The sequence below is a fragment of the Toxotes jaculatrix genome, chromosome 1 (assembly GCF_017976425.1).
Source record: "Toxotes jaculatrix isolate fToxJac2 chromosome 1, fToxJac2.pri, whole genome shotgun sequence".
Classification (NCBI taxonomy): domain Eukaryota; kingdom Metazoa; phylum Chordata; class Actinopteri; family Toxotidae; genus Toxotes; species Toxotes jaculatrix.
In genome coordinates, this window is record NC_054394.1 from 30605059 (window position 1) to 30624443 (window position 19385).

Below are 19385 nucleotides of genomic sequence, written 5' to 3' on the forward strand. Positions count from 1 at the left end.
TGGATAAAGTCATGGATAAAGGGAAAAGGGTGGGGGTGGGGCTGGGGCTGGGGGGTCTACAGGGACTGTGTGCCATGATTTAAGTCCTGGTGAGTCTGCTTCAGATCCTCCTGCGGGAGGATGAGCGAGTTTAACGAAGCGTTGGATCTACACATATGGATATCAATATAGACTCCTGTTCATATTGTATACAGACAATTAAAATAAACCACCCTTATGGAAAAAAAGTGTACATTCTTTGATCACAGCTCATTCTACTACATATATTTTGTCTGTTGATTAAAATCCGAGCTGCAACAAAGGATTTTCATTATCGATTCATCATTTTGCCTATAAAATGTCAGAAAATGGTGAAAAATATGACTTACAATTTCTCAAGATGACTGTTTCAAATGTCTCGTTTTGTCTGACAAACAGTCCAAAACAAAAAAAAAAAGGTATTCAGTTTACAACGATATACAACAGAAAAAAGCAAATTTAACCTCGATCCAGCAAGTGGTTAAAGTTTTAATTGAATCCTTACTAACATGTCCCAGGAATAATCAGGTGTTCCTAATAAAGTGACGAGTGTGTGTATGCGTGTGTGAAATGATACAGCCCGTCTGAATATGCTCATTTAAAGCTTAAAGATTTTTGTTTAAAAGCTAAAGACTCCAACCAAACAAGACTCCTTCATTCAGGTTTTTCAGACGTGGTGGAACAGCTGGTTCTGTAACTCCTGCTTTAAAAAGACCCATTGTGTTCTTTTTAATAGTCACAGCAGCTGCACTAGAATCAACTGATCACCACCAACCCGCTGATAATTAACTTAATTAATATGCCAAAGTGTAGTTTGGTTGACCCCACCTGCCGTTTATTGTTAACGATTTTCAGGTCACCGAGCCTGACGGTTCACTTCCGGGGGATGTTTACCGCAAAAGGGAAGATCATCCTGCCTCTGCTAACGAACCACCGCCTATCCCATAACATCATTAAATCCCCGGTTGTGCGGATTTCACACACATTGTCGGAAACTTCGGAGCTGGTGGTGCCTCGGCGCTGCGCGGAGAGAAACGTCCCGCTGGTGCTAACGGGCTAACGTTCATGTCGGGCGGACTTCCTCTGAGCTCCGGTATTTCTACGACGAGGTTAGCCGGCTAACTTTAGCCCCGTTATTGATTTCACATTTCACTAATGTCGACACCAATAAATAGCTTGCTGTCTACAGACGTTTCCTGTACAAAATAGCATAAATTAACAGTGTGTATTTATCTGCCTTTCTGTATGAGCGGTTCATGTTCATCATTTTATGTGCTGCTAAGTAAGCTAGGTCACCGTTACCCATGGCTAGCTAGTTAGCAGTATATCAGATCATCGTAATTGATGCTGGCGCTTACAGATTAGGTTGAATGTTGAGATATCTTAGCGGTAACCGTCAAGATCAGTGATAACCCGACTCATCTAAAAGGCGAAGAGTGGCTAATGTAGCCGGTGAAAAAGGCCCCGGGGAGCCCGTATCGTCACGGGCTCCACGCACAGCTTTGGGGCTGTGGTAAAATGGTTTCGTGGGCTTTGGGGGGAACCGGTTCTGACAGGGAAACAAAATTTGACATGACACCTGCCACATCCCGTCTGCCAGGAGATCTCAGTGTTGACATGATAATGCAGTCAATGTTCGATGAGTCTACAAATCGTGGGTTTGAGCCAGCTTTGGTCTGGTGTGGTCTGGATGGAGAAAATGGCATTGTGTTCTCAGTTCTCAAATAGAGAGAAGAATAAAGGTTTCACAAATCGGAAATTGGGTTCTGACCGGACTTAAAGAGTCTCCATGTTAATCTAGTCCAGGGTTGACAAGTGTAAGGATAGTATTTTGTTTTTTTTTTAAATCACAGATGTAGTTCAGTGTGGTCTGTATAGTGAAAAAGCTGTGAAATTGCCCACAATTAGAATTCAAAAGCTATGAAAACCCAAAATAGTCGATGGGTTTTTGAGAAACTGGTCCTGACAGATACAAATCAAACATGACTACGACTCAGATCTGTCACAAACTGAAGATTGTTCTGTCTGGACTGAGAGTTTAGTTTCTTTAGTGTCTCTGTGTTTATGAAACCCCAGTTACACAAGTGTAAGTATAGGGTTTTTTTTTAGGTTTATATTGGTGCAGATAGAGACGGTGCAGTAAAATTCCAAAGTTGTCTTTTTTCATAAACAGATAAAATGTATTTAAAATCAGAAACTTGGATTTAAACAGTCTCCGTGTAAATCTAGTTCTAATTTGACAGTTCAAGGTTTATGGGGCTTTTGGTCTACATCTCCACCGATGTGGTGTGGGTGGAGCAGAAGCTGTGAAATTTGGGGGTTTTCACACTAAAGCTTCACAGTAAAGCTCTTGCACATCTGAAAAGGGGGGTTTTGGAACAGTGTTAAAACCGATTATTTACTGCATATATTCACAACTGTAAACACCAACAACAGAGAGGCACACATGAAGTGTGCCTCTCTGTTGTTCTCTCTTGTACAAGTTTCTCTTGTTTCAGCTTCACAATTATGAGAAGTTGATGTTTTTCTTTGTTATATAGGACATTAAACCAAACTGACTGGTGATGGAATAAAGCAACCAATAAGAACTTCATACAAAACAGAGAAACAATCAGTAATGAAATTAATCACTACCCCCAGCCCTTCATGCAATAAATATTATCTAACCCCCTGTTCAAAAGCCATCTTCAGTCTCATTGTTATTGCGTCCTTTATTTGAATCCTCTCCTCTGCCTCAGCCTCAGCTTCTTCTCTCCTCTGTCTTTCTGCAGCTGGCGGGTCTTTATCCCATCCTGCCTAACATCCTGCTCAGGGGCTTCACACACTCAGTCCTCGTAGCTCTGTCCGTCTGCACAGCAGCTGCATCAGACCGGCCTGAAGCCTTTCATCAGAAGCCACAAGCAGCCAACGCCAATGATAAGCACAGCACAGGCGTCTTAAAGCCACAAATTCTGGAGAGTCGGTGTGCTGCCTTCCAGCATCGAGCCAACAAGTATTCTGTAGGAGGTGAAGATCCTCGACACGGAGCCCCAAAGCTAGCGATGCCCGGATCCACGCCGGCCAGCAGCAAGGCTCGGGTGTACACCGATGTCAACACACAGAAGAACAGAGAGTACTGGGACTATGATGCACATGTGCCAAACTGGAGGTACAGTTCAACGTGTTACACAGTGCCGTATTTCACAACTGCAGCACATTGTATATGCTCATCACTGAATTTGAGTAAATTTCCAAAACCCAAAGAGGTTCAGTTTACACAAAGTGGAGAAATCCGTGGCTTAATGGCTTAAATGAGTAATCTGTTATCAGAATTATTTGGGTAATTGTTTTAACACAAGTCCTCGTTTGTTCTTTTGAGTAGGTTTAAAGTTGATTTACTCTTTAATTACTCACTAAATTTTTCTGCTTTTTCTCCTCAGCAATCAAGACAACTATCAGTTGGTGCGTAAACTGGGTAGAGGGAAGTACAGTGAAGTATTTGAGGCCATAAATGTGACCAACAATGAGAAGGTGGTGGTGAAAATCCTCAAGGTGAGCCCAAAACAGTATTTAGATAGACAGAAAGATAGATATGTTCTATTAATCCCAAACTGGGGAATTTCACTGTTGTAGCAGTAATGTCCAGGCACTCAGCATACTATACATAAATAGATAAATGTGTAAAAATAATATACAAAAAATAAAGTTATTGATCATTAAAACATGAAATCACACTAGCCAAAAACTACCATGTGCAAAATGTGCCAGTTACTGCTGCTCTGCACTGTCCAGCATACCCATACGTAGGCCTGGGTCATGGTAACTGAAATTATATTACTTGGAATTATAATTTTTCACTGTTGTTTGACTGGTAAAGCCACGAAAAAGGTATTGAATTGCAACGCCGTGTTAAAGGTCTTGAACATTGTAAATACCCTACTTTGTGTTTGACGAACCTCTCCGCATTACTTGATGTTGTTTTTTTGTTCATTTTAGGTCTTCAGTTGGATGCTGATCATTGTTTTGAACCACTTGTTTTTGTTTACAGCCCGTCAAGAAGAAGAAGATCAAAAGGGAAATCAAAATTCTTGAAAACCTGCGCGGTGGAACCAACATCATCCGCCTGGTGGACACTGTCAAAGACCCGGTGGTGAGTCAGTAACCCACTAACTTTGCTGCAAGTCGGCATGTCAGCAGTGATAATCCAGTCATGCTTGTAACTGTGTGCGTGTGTGCGCGTGTGTCCGTCCATGCAGTGATAATGGTCTCCACCTACCTGCTGTTCTCCTCAGTTAAGCCTTGTGTTGTCCTCTCTTTGCAGTCCAGAACACCAGCGCTTGTCTTTGAGTGCATCAATAACACAGATTTTAAGGTACTTATGTTTGGCCGACATCATACATGCAGAACTACCAGCAGGGTCGCCATCCATGCAAATACATTGATATCCATTATTAATAACACGCATAACCCTCCAGTTAATGTTGTACATGTATAAAGGTTAGTTTGACTGTTGACACCATGTAATGATTTTTAGAAACACGTCTTTTATCTGTTTGACAGGAGCTTTACCAGAAGCTGACAGACTATGATATCCGTTACTACATGTATGAGCTGCTCAAGGTAAAACTTCTTCCTGTCTGTGATTGATAATAAGGAGAGTGTATTTATCTGTGGTCAGAAAATTAATCAGTGACAATTTTGATAAATGTTTAATCATTTAAGTGATTTATCAGAGAAAACCGTTTCAGGCATCTCAAATGAAGATTTGCTGCTGTTAGTGTAAATAGAGACACAACTTTCTAAAAATTGATTAATCGATTAGTATTTGTACAGACAAGTGGTTTCGTCAAAATGCTGTCATTCAGTTTTGGGCTGTTGGTTCAACAAAAGAATTTTGAGGAAATATTGTGTGGCTCTGAAAAATTCATACGCATTTTTTACTATTTTTCTGACATTGTATAGATTAAATGATTAATGAAATATAAAAAAGAAACTGAACTAAATGAAAACTTTATTTTTATTGTGATGGAATATCTCACCCGATGGATGTTGTTTTTCTTACTGAACAAGAATAAATGGCTGCATCCATGATATGTCAGGCCAGGCTGGAGTATGCAGAAACCAAAAAAAAATATTAAAAAAAGAGACTGGAAACAGAGGAAAAAACTGGAGCAGTGATTCACACGTCAGGGGAAAAATACCAGTGCAGGACAGGTGATGGTTATCGACAGATCTGAACATGCCTCTGTCTCCTTTTTAAGGCTCTGGACTACTGTCACAGTATGGGGATCATGCACAGGGACGTGAAGCCCCACAATGTGATGATCGACCACCAGCTGAGAAAGGTACCAGGTCACAGAAAGAGCCAGACCAGGCTTCAAACAGAATTCACCCAGAGTCTTGGGCCGTCAGCATTTTACCCTGTAGTATGAACCAGATGAATGTGTATTTTCCCTTTGTGTCACAGCTGCGTCTCATAGATTGGGGATTGGCAGAATTTTACCATCCCGCTCAGGAATACAACGTCAGGGTGGCCTCCCGCTATTTCAAAGGCCCTGAGCTGCTAGTGGACTATCAGGTAGCTGCTGTCACAGTTATTAACTCTGAATTTATTGAGGGAAAAACACACACACTTCTGAGTTTATCCTGTTTTTTTTCTCCAGATGTATGACTATAGTTTGGACATGTGGAGTCTAGGCTGCATGTTGGCCAGCATGATCTTTCTGAAGGAACCATTTTTCCATGGCCAGGACAACTACGATCAGGTGATGGATCAGAAACTACAGCTTCTTCAGACATTATAATGTCACTTTTACCTGAAATCAATAACAGACCAGGAACAGAAGTCACCTATTAAACTGAATCTGCCGTAATTATAATGAAATGCATCCTCAGAACATGACTGATGTATGAAATGTGCATGTGTCTTGTCGTCAGCTGGTCCGCATTGCTAAGGTTCTCGGCACAGACGAGCTCTTTGGCTATCTGCACAAATATCACATAGAACTGGACACTCGCTTCAAAGACCTGCTGGGACAGTGAGTATCAGCACGATACATGATTCTCACCATGAGGACAGATCAGCACTGGCAACGTGCTCCTATAATTCACATTAAATAAAGAAACGTGCTCAGTTTAGTCACATTAAAGGCTGGTCGTTCATGTCCAGGCAAACACGGAAGCGCTGGGAGCAGTTCATCCAGTCAGAGAACCAGCACCTGGTGAGTCCAGAGGCTCTGGACCTGCTGGACAAGCTTCTGCGCTACGACCACCAGCAGAGGCTGACGGCAGCCGAGGCCATGCAGCACCCATACTTCTGTAAGTACCACCTGAACCACCTGAGTGTCAGTCTATCACAACCACTGTGATATCACATGTCTGCGTGTTACGCCAACAGCAATGAAAAGTATCTTATTAGATTAATGTAAAATACAGCAAAAACAAAAGGTTTGGAGAAAATTTCACATTTTAATCATTAGTTAATGATATTATTAGGGATTATTGTTATTTACAGCCATGATCTAACAACAACAATGTGATATAAATGTCCATAAAGCCATACATTTGGTAAATAATTCTGGGCCGTTTGATCATTGGTCTTCACTGTCAATCAGGTATTAAATTTCATTCTCTGGTATTAAAAATGACCTATGAAGTCTTTAGTTTAACTTTGCCAACCCGTCAGAGACGCTGCGTTAGTTATTGGAAACCTGTAATAACAGAAGGCTCGGCCTCTCTGGCTGCTGAGGCACAGATTCGTAGAACTGAACAGTTGGATTTGTAAGCCTGGTTGAATTTCAGTGGACGAACAGGTGACTTGAATTTTTAAAGATTCTTGGTATGAAAAGAACAGCAGCTCCGTTCACTGATATTATGTTACAGAGTTTTGGGATCCGGTGAGGAATCTCCTGTCAGTATTAACACAACACGTTTGCATTTAAATAAGATATGATCGACACCGTGCTGCTGCCACCTCAGCCGTGTTTTATTCATGAGTCTGTATCTAAGACTTTGGTTCTCTTTGTAAGTCAGGTACAGCCTGTTCTGATAACAATACACTAATAGCAATTTACAGTTAATATTTGTATGCTGTATTTTTTTTGGTATATTATTTCTTTTTTATGGAAAGTTCTGAATAAATATGCAGCTGTTAGAAAAAACAGTCGTAACAGTCAACAGTGCGTGTGCTGTCGTGTGCCGTTGCAGATAAAGTGGCTGTGTCTTTGTCCCTCAGATCCTGTAGTGAAGGAACAAGCAAATGCCAACACCGACGGCACAAAGGCAATAAGCAGCTCCAATGCAACATGATAACCAGAGAGCAGGTAACACACTCAGTAACTCTGTTTTGTTTTGTTTTGTTTTGTTTTGTTTTGTTTTGTTTTGTTTTGTTTTGTTTTGTTTTGTTTTGTTTTGTTTTGTTTTTTTTTTAAACATGCAGTACTGTGTAAAAGCTTTAGGCACTGAAAGTAAAGGAGGATGAGGATGCTCTTAAAAATAATGGCATGAATAGTTCTTATTTGTCAGTTAACTGTTGAGATCAGGGCTCTGTGGGGGCCAGACCATCTGCTGCAGGACTCCTTGTTCCTCTGGTCTGTGAAGGCAATCCAGAGGAACTGGACTCTTCCTGCTACAGAGTGTGTTCCTGAACCGCACAGTGCCGTATATAGACTCAGTTGGCAGTTTATTATGTACACCCAGCTAAAATTAATGCAGTCTAATAAAACAGTCCTGCCATAAATCCACCTTCATAAAGGTTTTCAGGTTCAGTTTTAGTTGAAATGGTTTTTACAGATTCAACTGTGTGATCATTTTGGCGGCTGTGGTCTGTGGTGCTGTTGAATTCTATTGTTACACAGACAGGTCTGTTAACTGACAAACATCTTTCTGCATAATACAATACTGTTCAAGAGCAGCACTCCTCTAATTTCATCATCATCAGACTCTTCTGTTTTTTTCCTCCGTCCTTTCAGGAAGAATCTTTGTTACCTCAACTTGTGACCTTTTCGTGGCAGAAACCTCTGCCTCCACATCAACAGCCATACTGGAGTAAGATGTCAATTTTGCAGCATACACAAAACACGCACGGATTAAACTTCTCCAAAATCAAAGCCCAGGGCATCTGCGCTGCTTGGTGCAAGTCACAAATAAGTGAGATCTGAAATCAGATCTGACCCCAGCCTCCTACTCCTACTCCTTCTCCTCCTCCTGCAGCCTCTCAACATCACCCTCAACCCGTTTTTAAAATGAGCAAAGTGACTGTTGTCAGATCGGTGTCAAGCTGGTGTTGTTGCTGTAAAGACATTTGTCCGTCATTGCGACGCTGTGGTGACCTGAGATCCAGTTCCAGGTTTTAGCACTGAGTGGCATGGAGGCTCTTTTCTGCTATGGATAGAACAAAAGCTATATTGAAAGAGAATAAACCGTTTTTATTTAAACGCGTGTGTTGGACTTTTCTTGCCTCAGGAGCAATTGGAAGAAATGAAATTCCGCCCTTTCTGTTATTAACATACAGACCTTGTGTGACAGCATGACCGATCAATAGTAAATACCATTTCTTTATCTTTATAAAGCTTATTAGATTCATATATAGATTTTAAATCTGGGGGAAAACATACTGAGATTGGATATCCTGAGTTACAGTTGACCCACAGATTGAGACCCTTTTTCGGTGGTTTTATAAATACAGTTAGTATTTGTTTTTGGGGGTTTTTTGCCCAGTCAGACTCTTGTTGGCATGGTCATTCTTACTTGTTTTGTGTGACAGTCTCCTCATAGGCTCTGGTCCGGGGGCCCTCTCACCTTTTGGGCCCCTGGGCCTCGGAGGGCTGCTCAGTAATCCATCCTGATGGATGACATTTGGATGACAGCAATTGCTGCAACTTGAGACCCATTTTAATCCTATTTTTGTCAACATTGTCAGCGTTGAATTTATACCAAATGAACTATTTGCAGTTTGCCTTTGCAATGTACCCGTGGATGTACAGACAATTATCTGTTACTCTGATACTGAAGAACTGAAGAATGTGATGATTCTCAAGTTAAATTCTGCAGGTAAACAAACTGTTTGCCAGGTGATCAGTGCTTGTTTTGGTGCATCGTGAAACAAACCAGAGAGCTCGATGAGTGTGTGTACTTTTTAATAAATAAACTGGAACTTCAAGGTGTTTTCCAGAACACAAAACACTTGTGCAACATTCGTGCGTTACAAATAGGTGCATTTGTTCAGGCGAATGTGGGCCGACGTCGGCAGACGACAGCCTGCTCAAATTTAAAACGGATCTGCTTACCAAACGGCTAAAACTGTAAACACAGCGGAGTGAATTCCAATTACACGTCAATCTTCAAATATTTAAAATGCATCATAGTTGTGGAGTTCACATTTTGGTCGAGTGTTTGAGTTAAAAACTGGGACTTGCTGAACCGGCTGTGACGCTGTTCAGCCCACATCCATGCTGTGACCTGGTTTTTCAGTCTGTCAGTGCTAATTCTGCTCAGAGACGACGTGGCCTGAAATGAATGCCCGACTGACATCTGAAGTTTTTAGTGCCAAACAATAAAAAGCAACCTACAAACACATGGCTAGCTACAGCAGATGAGCTCTACACCCATCGAAGGCACGCCCACAACACCCCTGCTTCCTCCTCAGCCAGTGACTCATCATGTCTGGAACAGGGTGGACAATAACTGGCTGAGTTTGGCTGCGTCACAAAAAGCCCAACACTGTTTGAAAGGTGCCATTCAGGCACTTTATCTACATGTTAAAGGGATAGTTTGACATTTTGGGAAATATGCTTGTTCACTTCTTTTGCAGAGATGTTAGATGAGAAGATGCCAGGTCTTACATGGATCCACTAAACAGGAAACTACAGTCAGCAGCCGTTAGCTTAGCATAAGCAGTGGAAACAGGGAAATAGCTGGCCAAGCTCTGTCCAAAATTTAAAAAAAGATATTTGGCCATTTTGCAGGGACTATTTCTTCACTTAAAATGGTGGATTGACTGTTGGTCAAGGCTGCCAAAGCTTTCTGTTTACAACGAAAACGTTCTGTCACCAGCATCAGAACAAACCGCTGATTTCAGACAAAAGCAGCTTCTCATTTCTAGTTGGTGACAGTCACTGACAAGTTTCATGAGCTGCAGCTAATTAAGCAAACAATAGATCCATAAATTGGTTAAAAACCTATTTTTGAAGCTGAAAACGGTGTTAATGCACTCAGGCTATGTCACGCTAACAGGCTGAGGCTAACGGGCCCCAGCCAACAGTATGTTTTAACTTGTTACATGAGAAAAGAAAAGGCTTTTATTTTGAGGACAAACTGATGTGTTTGACAAACGTAAAACTACCTCAGGTAACGTTGCTGGTGTTGCTGAACTGAAATTGACTGAAACTTCCCCAAATTCAGTGAAAAGCAGGACAGAGCTGCTAATGTTAGCCTACACTCCGTTAGCATCCAGCTTCCACACAGTGGGGAAATGCTACACAACAGATTTATTATTTATTTATTATTGTCGTGAACAGGACTTTAATATGACCTGTAACTCCACAGACTAATGTCATGTGTCACGATGTGCTCCTTGTCCTCGAAGTAGGCCAAGTTATGTTTATGGTGTGAGCAGAGAAAAACTACAAACATGGCAGTGCGGGTACATTGTTTTCACTTTTTTCATCCATATCCATAAAACTCACCCACCTGCTCTTCTAAAGTCATTTTTGTAATTTTCTCATTGTGATCTCTGCCGTCTAAAAACAGCGATCATGAAGTGAATCACACAACTCGCTGCTCAGAGGAGGCGTTTAGCCAGTGGTCAGTTGTCTTTTTTACATTTCAGACAGAGTGGTGCGAATCTTCTCATCTAGCTTTCCCAACAGAAAATAAGTATGTTTCCCCAAAATGTTGAACTATTCCTTTAACGTTGCAAAAGAAAGTTTGGCCGCTGCGCAGAGGTGGGAGCTCGGGGACGGGTCACATCACAGTAGCATACTGATACTGATATGCAAAGACCACCAAGGACACTGCTAAGACAGAAACAACACAGCTGATTATCTTCTTAATAACACTGATATTTTAAAACCTCCCTGGGGAATATTTTTAATATTTGACTGAGTCCACTGGCACTTGATATTTTAAAGATTCATGGCCTCAGTTGAAACTTCCCCAGGGTTTTGAAATAACGTGTCCTTGGTGTCCTTTTTAAAATGCAAACAATCTAAGGCATAAAAAAAGTTGTCTAAAAAAGAAGGTATAAAGCTAATACCAGAGACATTCAGTCTGTTCTCTCAAAGTAAAAAACTTAAATAATTGCATAAATAAAGCGTGTGATTATGAATGCTCAAAATCTGTACAGGACATGTTAGCAGTGTCCTGTACAGGCGCTGGGTGCAGTGATTATGTATGAGTCTACATATATAATGTTGGTTACATCGTAGAGTTGCAGTATTGAGGTAACTTCATAGTGGGAGTAAAGGCAAGGGGGGGGGGCACTTGTACTGGGCTCTGTGGAAAAGCCACACAGACATGCAGTGGACAAAAGTGAAAATGTAGATAGAGGTGTTAGTGTGTACGTCCCTTTTGTTCGTTTTGTTCAAGTTTTAGAAAAGTCGCTCACGTAAAGCATCGATAATACTGGACATTTTAAGTGATATTCAGGGCACCTCATGATACAGTCAGTGTACCGGCATCCTCCAGTTCTTCTTCTTGGCTTCAGATGGTGCAGGGACGGTCAGGGCAGCAGGAGCTCCAGCGTTGAATCGTCCAGCTCATTGACGGCGACGATGTGATCCAGATGTTGCAGGTACCGCTCCTGGTCTCGCATGAAGTGCGGGATTCTGGTCTTGGTGAGCACCGCCAGATGTCGCAGCCTCTCGACGTCTTCGAAAGACACCTGCAGAGGTAAAGAAGACAGACCAAATAAAAAGTATCAATACTGATGTGAATCTATTATTAATATATTCTAATTACCACCAAATAATTTGTACAGAAGCCCTGAAAGGCAAGCCAGATCATCTTTTTCTGTTTGTTTTTTTTTTTTCATCTGTGAAAATGTGGATTTCTTTCCTCCTGCCTGCCCTGACAGAAGAGCGGGAGAAAAGTGTTTGTTGTTGTGATACTTATTTCAGCCACAAGAGGCTGAAGTGCATCACTAACCCAGTCTGATGAAAACTGAAAGCATTCATGTTCTCTTCCTGGTGATTTTCAGTTCCTCCACACATTCTAAACACAGTGAACATATATTGTGTGTCAGGACGTCAGCAGACTTGTAGTCTGTTCAGTAAATGATCAGATTTTTTTTTCTCACCTTAAAAGCCCTGCAGGTGGCAGAGGAAGCCTGTCTACACCTGCTTCTATTGATTCATCTGTGTTAGGTCTTTATTTTGTTCATAATCATTCTAAACCAGCATTTATAAGACTTTACGCCCCAGTGCTTTTATCTTGTTTTTATTCTGTCTTATTCCTCTTTTTGTTTTATCTAGAACTGTATTTTAGTTTGCACCTTGTAAATCTGGTTTTTAAAGGTTCTGTAGAGATAAAGTTCACTTGCTGCTTAATTCTGCATGTAAACACACAGTAGGCTCTGCGTTGGTTAACACTGACCTTGCCTAAAGACGTCAGCATCTTGAAGTCGATGGACCTTCGATGCCGAAGGATCCGCAGGATTCCGTCCAGGTAAACCTGATCTTTACTGAAGCAACCTGAGACAGAAACACACAATGTACAGCGAGAATAAACATAACAGCTGTTCACATCTGGGCTGAAGTTCATCTCTCTGTCAAACAGTTATTCTCCAGTATGAGTGTGTTTCTCTTTGATTTACTCACTAAAATCTCTCCTAATGCCCAGCTGTTATAATCCAGGTGAGAGAGGAGAGGAGCTGTAGGACTTTCTTTACCCCAGGTTTCACCTCTCAGGCTGCACACAGTCACCCGGCGAATGCTTTTCACTCCTCACAGAACAGTTTAAATGTTTTAAATCCTGCAGTTTACACCCATGTTTACTCACATGCACACTCATGAACAGCTCCATCGCTACCACAGGTCAGAAGCTCCACAGGAAGCTTGAAGTGTGGTTAGTGTTTTAATGATATGCACAGCATCTCTGTTTTTTATTCATGAAAACATGTACTGTACTGTGCAGATGTTTTAACCACTCCAGACGTTTCTCATCCATCACGCAGTGCGACGTGCGTCTGATTGGTCTCATAAAGAACTAACTACAGAGACAAGAAGGACAAGGAGTCCTGCAGCAGATGGTCTGGCCCTGTGTTCATTCAGGAAACAGCATTCATAGATTTTCAGAGGTTGGTTTTTTCCTGTCACGTGGCCCCCCTCCGATTTTTGAAACCAAACCTATGCCTTTGTTTGTAAGTGTATGTGTGTGTTTGTGTTCACCAGGCTGCGAGGTGTCCGTCTGTCCCCTCTTGGCTCTCAGACAGTACTCCCAGCGGACGTCGGGGTCCTGGACGAAGCGTGCGATGTGACTGAAGAGCTGGCTGAAGCTCATGCTGGTGGCGTGGTACACCGTGTAGTACAGCAGAGCCGCGCGCCACAGGTAGGGCTGTTTCCGTAGCAACACGCTGTGCAGGCTGGCCAGGCCCTCCTCCGTGGGGTTGGCTGGTTTCAGTCCGAACTGCTTCCTGCCTTCTGTGGTGGCCCACGGCTGCAGATTGTTGTTGACACCTCGTAGATAGTGTGTCCCTGAGGAGGACAAACATCTGAGTCAGTCAGAGAGACGACGGCATGTATGTCAAACAAACAAACCCTTCAACACATCTTTGACACCTCTGGACCTACAGTGTTTACAGATGTTGTCTGGATATTGTTTTCTGAGGATGTTTAGACCAACACACAGAGAGATGTCACTGCTGCATGTTTCAGATGATCGACACTTCATCCTGAGGGAAACGTTAAAATCGGAAACAATTTTCATGGTCAATCATCCGATAAATGTTGAGACATTTTACTAAAAACCAAAAATGTGAATCACATCTCACGTTAGAGGAAAAGTCGGGATCACTAAAGTCAGTCGGATTCACCTTCTGGGGAAAATTAATGTCTGAACAACATGGCATTAGTTGCTGAGGTATTTCAGTGTGAACCAAAGTGGAGGACAGACAAACCAGCACAGCAAACATTACCTTCCCTGGAGCCAGGCCGCTACAGGTGTCTTAGCACCTCCCATTTAAGGAGAAAGGAAGAAATAAAAAGGAGGAACTGAGGAAACACATATTCTGGGAAAGGAGACATTCGACCCTCAGAGGTGACATCTGTGGCGTCAGCCTGCACAGCTGGATTACCTGTCTGTGGGCTTCAAACTGTTGTCATATGACACCACATGTGACCCTGAAGTTCCTCTTTTTGAAAAGATCATGTGATGGATGAACTGTTCAAACAGCCGGGGTGTAAAATTACCGCTGCGACTTCTGTTGCTATTGTTTTTCATTTCCTCTGACACCACCCAGTTTTACATCACTGACACTGACGATCATGGACAAAGATTCGGACCTGTGCTTTTATCCGTCTTATAATTTGGTTTTCTTTACAATGGACAGTTACAACCTCACAGAGATGCTGTAGCAATCAAGTAGCAAAGCAAGTAAATACAAGCTCTGCAGCAACCAGAAATTAAAAATGTATGCAAACATCTGGGCGCCTGTCTACTGATAAAACACGCTCAACATGAACTTGTGAGGACCTGTTGGACCTGCAGGTGAAGACCTGTCTTTAATTATCAACTGATGATAAATTCTCTGACTCCTCAGACCACGTGGGCTCCTCTAAGCAGCCGACTGAGGACCTGAAAACCAGGTTATCTGATGCTACAAAGCAAGAGAGAGAAGAGAGAAGCTATGAAAAGATGTCAGAGAGCTTCCAATGTCCCACTGTCTGAAATGTTCTTGAGAGATGGCAGATAAGAGGAACTGGGGAAGTGAAGATAACATCTGGACGACCAAGAAAACTCTTAGATAAAACTGCAGGTCTGCTGGAGAGCAAGGAAAAGAAACAACCCACATGAGGGTTCAACATGGAAGAGACATCAGAAGGAAACTTTACCTGCAGCCTCGTCACAAAAGTCAACAAGTCTGATGTCTGCAAAGCAATGAGGCTGAACACTCATCGATCAAGACGAGAAAAGTGCTCGGAGGCTGTGACAACTGGCAGAGGTTGTGTTTGCTTCATTTCACTCCGAAAATCAACACAATGTGTCATTTGGCAAAACTTCTGTGCACGTCCGACCTATTTATGTGTTCATGTACTGCGAGTCTGCAGCTGTATTTTTAGTTGCTGCAGTGAGGCAGTTTTTCCTCGTGAAGTATTTTCAGTCCCTCAGAGCCAATCAGCACGATCCTCCGTCTAAAGCTTCCACTGTGCACCAACACCCAGCAGTCATACAGGAAGTGATCCATCGAAGATGAAACACAGACCCACATTTAACACTTTATTACCAGTGAGGTGATAAAGGTAATAAAGGCGGTTTGTCTCAGGGTGTATTTGCATTCTATCACAGAATGTTATGATCAACTCCATATGTAAAAGAGAAATAAAAGAATGAGCTTAATAGAAGAAAAAACACAAAAACCTGATTAGTTTCTTTATTAAACCAAAGATAAAAAGTAAATAGTAATAAGTAATATTACTCCTCCCCTCAGGATGTGCGTGATAAGATTTGGGTGTAAAATCACCTGTTTGTAAACTGAGACAACAACAAAGACAAGATATAAGGTTCATTTAATGATCTGATGTACGTCGTAGAATTTTACTGAAATACAATTTAAAGTCTTCAAGATTTACATCCTTATTAAACCTAAGGTCAGATGTGGCGACTGCATTCCATCTCACCTCACCTCACCTCACCTTAGTCTTCACTCTGAACAGGTGTGATATTAGCGAGCTAACATTAGCTTCATCAGTTGGTTCACTTAGTGATGTGCAAATCTCCACCTAAAACACTGAGAACTAGTTTGAACCTATGGACAGCTCTCAGCTGAGTTTCTGACTTTGAGTTATTTTTAACTTTATTTACAAAAGTTGAACACTGAACCCAAATGGATCCAACAAGGACTCAGGTCTGATAAAAAGCAACTGAGCCAGAACCCTGGACTGACACAGAGGTTGCCAGCATTCAAAGGACAGACGTACGCAGGTGGAAAAACGACGTAGGTGAAGGAGATTTATTTCTCTGCAGTGACAGTTAACACAGCATGTGGGTCCACGGACGACTGTGAGCTGCAGCTTACCTATCTCATGTCTCAGCATCCCCTCCAGCCAGTGCTGTCGGGCCCCGGCCAGGTTAATGGTCAGAGTGGGACGACAGCTCTCCACCACCATCACCGCCTGAGACAGCAGCTCGTCGGACAGACGCACCACAACCTGAACGCACAAGCAGACACACACACACACACACACACACACACAGAGCTGTTTCACTCATTCATTCTCATTGCCAAGGTCCCTTTGGTACAAAATCCTGATCAAACAGCTGCTCTGTGCTGACTGACAGTCTGAGACATCATCCACCTTAGAAAAATACAAACCTTTTCACACTAGATTTGCCAAGTACATGTATGTATGTATACATATGTGTGTCCTCCGCAGCACGTTTTCACAGCCAGGCTGTTTTCAGTCTGAGCAGCCATTAAATGATTTGCGAGCACGGCACTCACCTCTCCCACGCAGCCTTCTTTCTGCAGATATTTGCGTACGGCCGCCCACACCTGACTTTTAGGAAGCACGCTGCCACCGGTCACCTCCTCAAAGTTCTCATAGGAGCCAAACTTCCTCAGGACGCACTCCATGATTCCAACCGCCTGCAGGTAAACAGAGACATCGTCATTTGTGAAGGCAGACAGGTTTTCTCAGGCCTTTGATCCTGACATACCGTACCTGCTCGAGGAACAGGCCGGAGCCCTCTCGGTACTTCTCCAGCACCGTCCTCGGCTCAGGCTGGGCGTACTCAAACTGAGGCTCGTACTTGTAGTCGGACTGGAAGAAAGCCTGCTTCTCCTGCTCCAAGTTCAGAGGTCTGAGGGCAACAAGCAGACAGGGCCTGGAGGTGGTAGGCAGTGTTGTGCCCCCTACTCCTTTAGCTATGTGTGGCAGGGAGGTGGCAGGTCGCATTTGCCCCTTGCCCGCCCGGAGCCCAAGGGAGTAGTTGACCGAGCAGGTGCTTTCACTGCGACGCATCCAGCCACCTGCACTCAGGCTGGGGCTGGTCAGGCTGCGAGCCGGGGGCGAGGGGGCAGCAGAACCGCTGCGCCAAGGAGGCTGCACAATCCGCCTGTCCGCCACCTGGTCCTGAGACCCTCGCAGGCGCTGAGGAGTCATCTCCAGGCTGAGGGGACGGCGGAGCGGTGGTCTGGACGTGGCCCCAACTTTTAATGATGACGACCTCCTCTCTGCCTGGCTGCTGTTGGTCTGGGCTGGGAGTCCGTTGTGGGACACCGTCTCCTTCTTAGCGACATTGCTCCTCTTGGCCGACAGTCTGGTTACTGCAGCAGAGCTGCTGGTGGTTTTTGGTGGATCTCCTCGGACATCTGGCTCCAACAGGTTCCTGCTGCTCCTGACGCTTTCACCCTCAACCTGATCCATGAAGACTTCACCTGAGTCCAACACCATCACCACGGCTGCTGCGCCTCAGGCTGCCCCCCCCTCTCCGGCCCCGACACTGCTGACAGAACAGAATGATGTATGTTAGATCAGCAGCAGATCTAACCCGCAGGTTAGAGCCCCAGGTTTACTCCAAATCATTTGGGTTTATATAAGTTGATTAATTGCAAATTTGCACCACTGAAGTAGAATCTCAACTATGACAGAGCCTCCATCCTCCATCCTGTGGCCCTGCTCTTTCAGATGGATTAATCCATGTATGGATGACTGAAAAGGTCTATGTGGCTCAGCTCCAGGGGCCTGAGGGGTCAGGGACTGTTAATATTCCTTATTTGCGTAAAGATTAAAGACTGAAAAAAAAGGCAGAACCATCCAAGAGACAAACAAAGCCGCCTGCACAGGAGGGTGGGAGGCCTTTCACTTATCTATGTCCAGGGAGCCACTGTCCATCCATCAGTGAGTGGACCCAGACCAGTGGCAGAAAATTGATGGATGGATTAATAAAGTATTAATAATTAATCTGTTGATGGATGTTTTTGCTAAAATCAGCAACTGAATCCTGATAATCAAGTGTTATAACTAATGTCACTGTTCACAGCAGAGAAAAGGAAAACATTAACATTTAAGACCGTTACAGCTCCTGTGGCCTTTAATGGAAGGAAGTTAAATCAGTGCTTCTGCTTCCATTTTTTTCATATATATAAGTAATTAGTAAGTAATATGTAAACACAGAAAAGCGACTGATTGTTTTAATTGATAAAATGTTAGAAAAATGCCTGATATTATTCCCTGAATCCCAGGTTTACATTTGCCAATCACTCTGTTTGACCAACAGTCAAAAGACTTTAACGACTGATCAGTTATTGAAATCGTTTGCCAATAATTTGAGGGTTAGGAGGCTCCACAGGAACAAAGCTCCCTCCCGAACATGTGACAGAGGAAACAGCAGAAATGAGTTGACAGTGATTCATTTCCTTTAACTTAACAACAACCGACAACAAGTCTCACACACAGACACAGACACACACTGACCGAGCAGCGAGTCCCGGGACTTCTGCTGAGGATCTGTGGCTTTCAGCCTCCTCATTCGCCGCAGCTCCGCACAGACCGAGCGGCGGAGCAGAGACCGTTTTCTCTTTTTCCCGGTGAATGAGGAGAAGCTTTGGGTAACGGTTCAGAGAGGAGCGGGGCCTGAGGCGCCTGCCTGGGCCGGCCAGGAAGCGGCGGCTGAGTTGGAAGATATGACGCGGGACGCACGCCGGCTCCGCGGTGGATGACGCTCCCACCGCGTCTTTACGCACAACCCGAGGGGAGGTGGGAGCGTCGTGGTGGGGGCTTCATGGAAAATCCCCTCTCCCCCTCCCCCCTCCACTGGAGCAGGAGCCTTTGCGGTTTTTCTGCGTCTGTATTTATTTGTGTTGCATCACTTTGCGATTCTTTTGTATATTTGTGTTTGTTTTAATTTTCCAGATATATTGTGCTATTGTGCGTCTCTGTGGTCATTTTGCATCTCTGTGGTTGTTACCTCCGCCAGGCCCGTTGTTTGTTTGTTTGTTGATTTATTTGTCGGCAGGATTTTGCATCAAACCCTTCAACAAACTTCAGAGTCCTTCTGGTTCTGTGTCTGTATTTAGTTGTTTTGTTTCTTTTCGGTCATTTGTGTGCATTTTTAGTCGTTTTCGGTTTATGGTTAGCTTGCATCTATTTTTACTTTTTTTTTTTGTATTATTACTATTTTTCCTAAAAAGCTGACACTGTGTTTTACGCTGTATGGTTCAGTTAAAAGAT

The 19385-nt window shown here is 43.3% G+C and overlaps 2 protein-coding genes across 3 annotated transcripts; one reads left to right on the plus strand and one right to left on the minus strand.

The window, feature by feature from the left end:
• The first annotated feature begins 904 nt into the window (after positions 1–904).
• On the plus strand, positions 905–9124 carry LOC121178360 (casein kinase II subunit alpha'-like). The gene is made up of 13 exons (XM_041032855.1): positions 905–1127; positions 2790–3166; positions 3438–3549; positions 4046–4147; positions 4319–4369; positions 4558–4617; positions 5259–5342; positions 5465–5575; positions 5661–5762; positions 5935–6035; positions 6167–6315; positions 7232–7319; positions 7968–9124. Exons 2-12 carry the CDS (start codon positions 3060–3062, stop codon positions 7303–7305), a joined length of 1053 nt encoding a protein of 350 aa, XP_040888789.1. The 5' UTR covers positions 905–1127; positions 2790–3059; the 3' UTR covers positions 7306–7319; positions 7968–9124.
• On the minus strand, positions 9124–18814 carry LOC121178334 (uncharacterized protein KIAA0895-like). Of its 2 annotated transcripts, none has more exons than XM_041032853.1 (7): positions 18630–18814; positions 16875–17655; positions 16655–16798; positions 16229–16361; positions 13383–13688; positions 12589–12686; positions 9124–11878 (listed from the first exon to the last, which is right to left on the minus strand). In XM_041032853.1, the coding sequence occupies exons 2-7, from the start codon at positions 17604–17606 to the stop codon at positions 11717–11719; spliced, it is 1575 nt and encodes a 524-aa protein (XP_040888787.1). In that variant the 5' UTR covers positions 17607–17655; positions 18630–18814; the 3' UTR covers positions 9124–11716. The 2 variants fall into 2 exon arrangements, with proteins under 2 accessions (XP_040888787.1, XP_040888788.1); XM_041032854.1 differs by having other exon boundaries at positions 16875–17658.
• Positions 18815–19385: the final 571 nt, after the last annotated feature.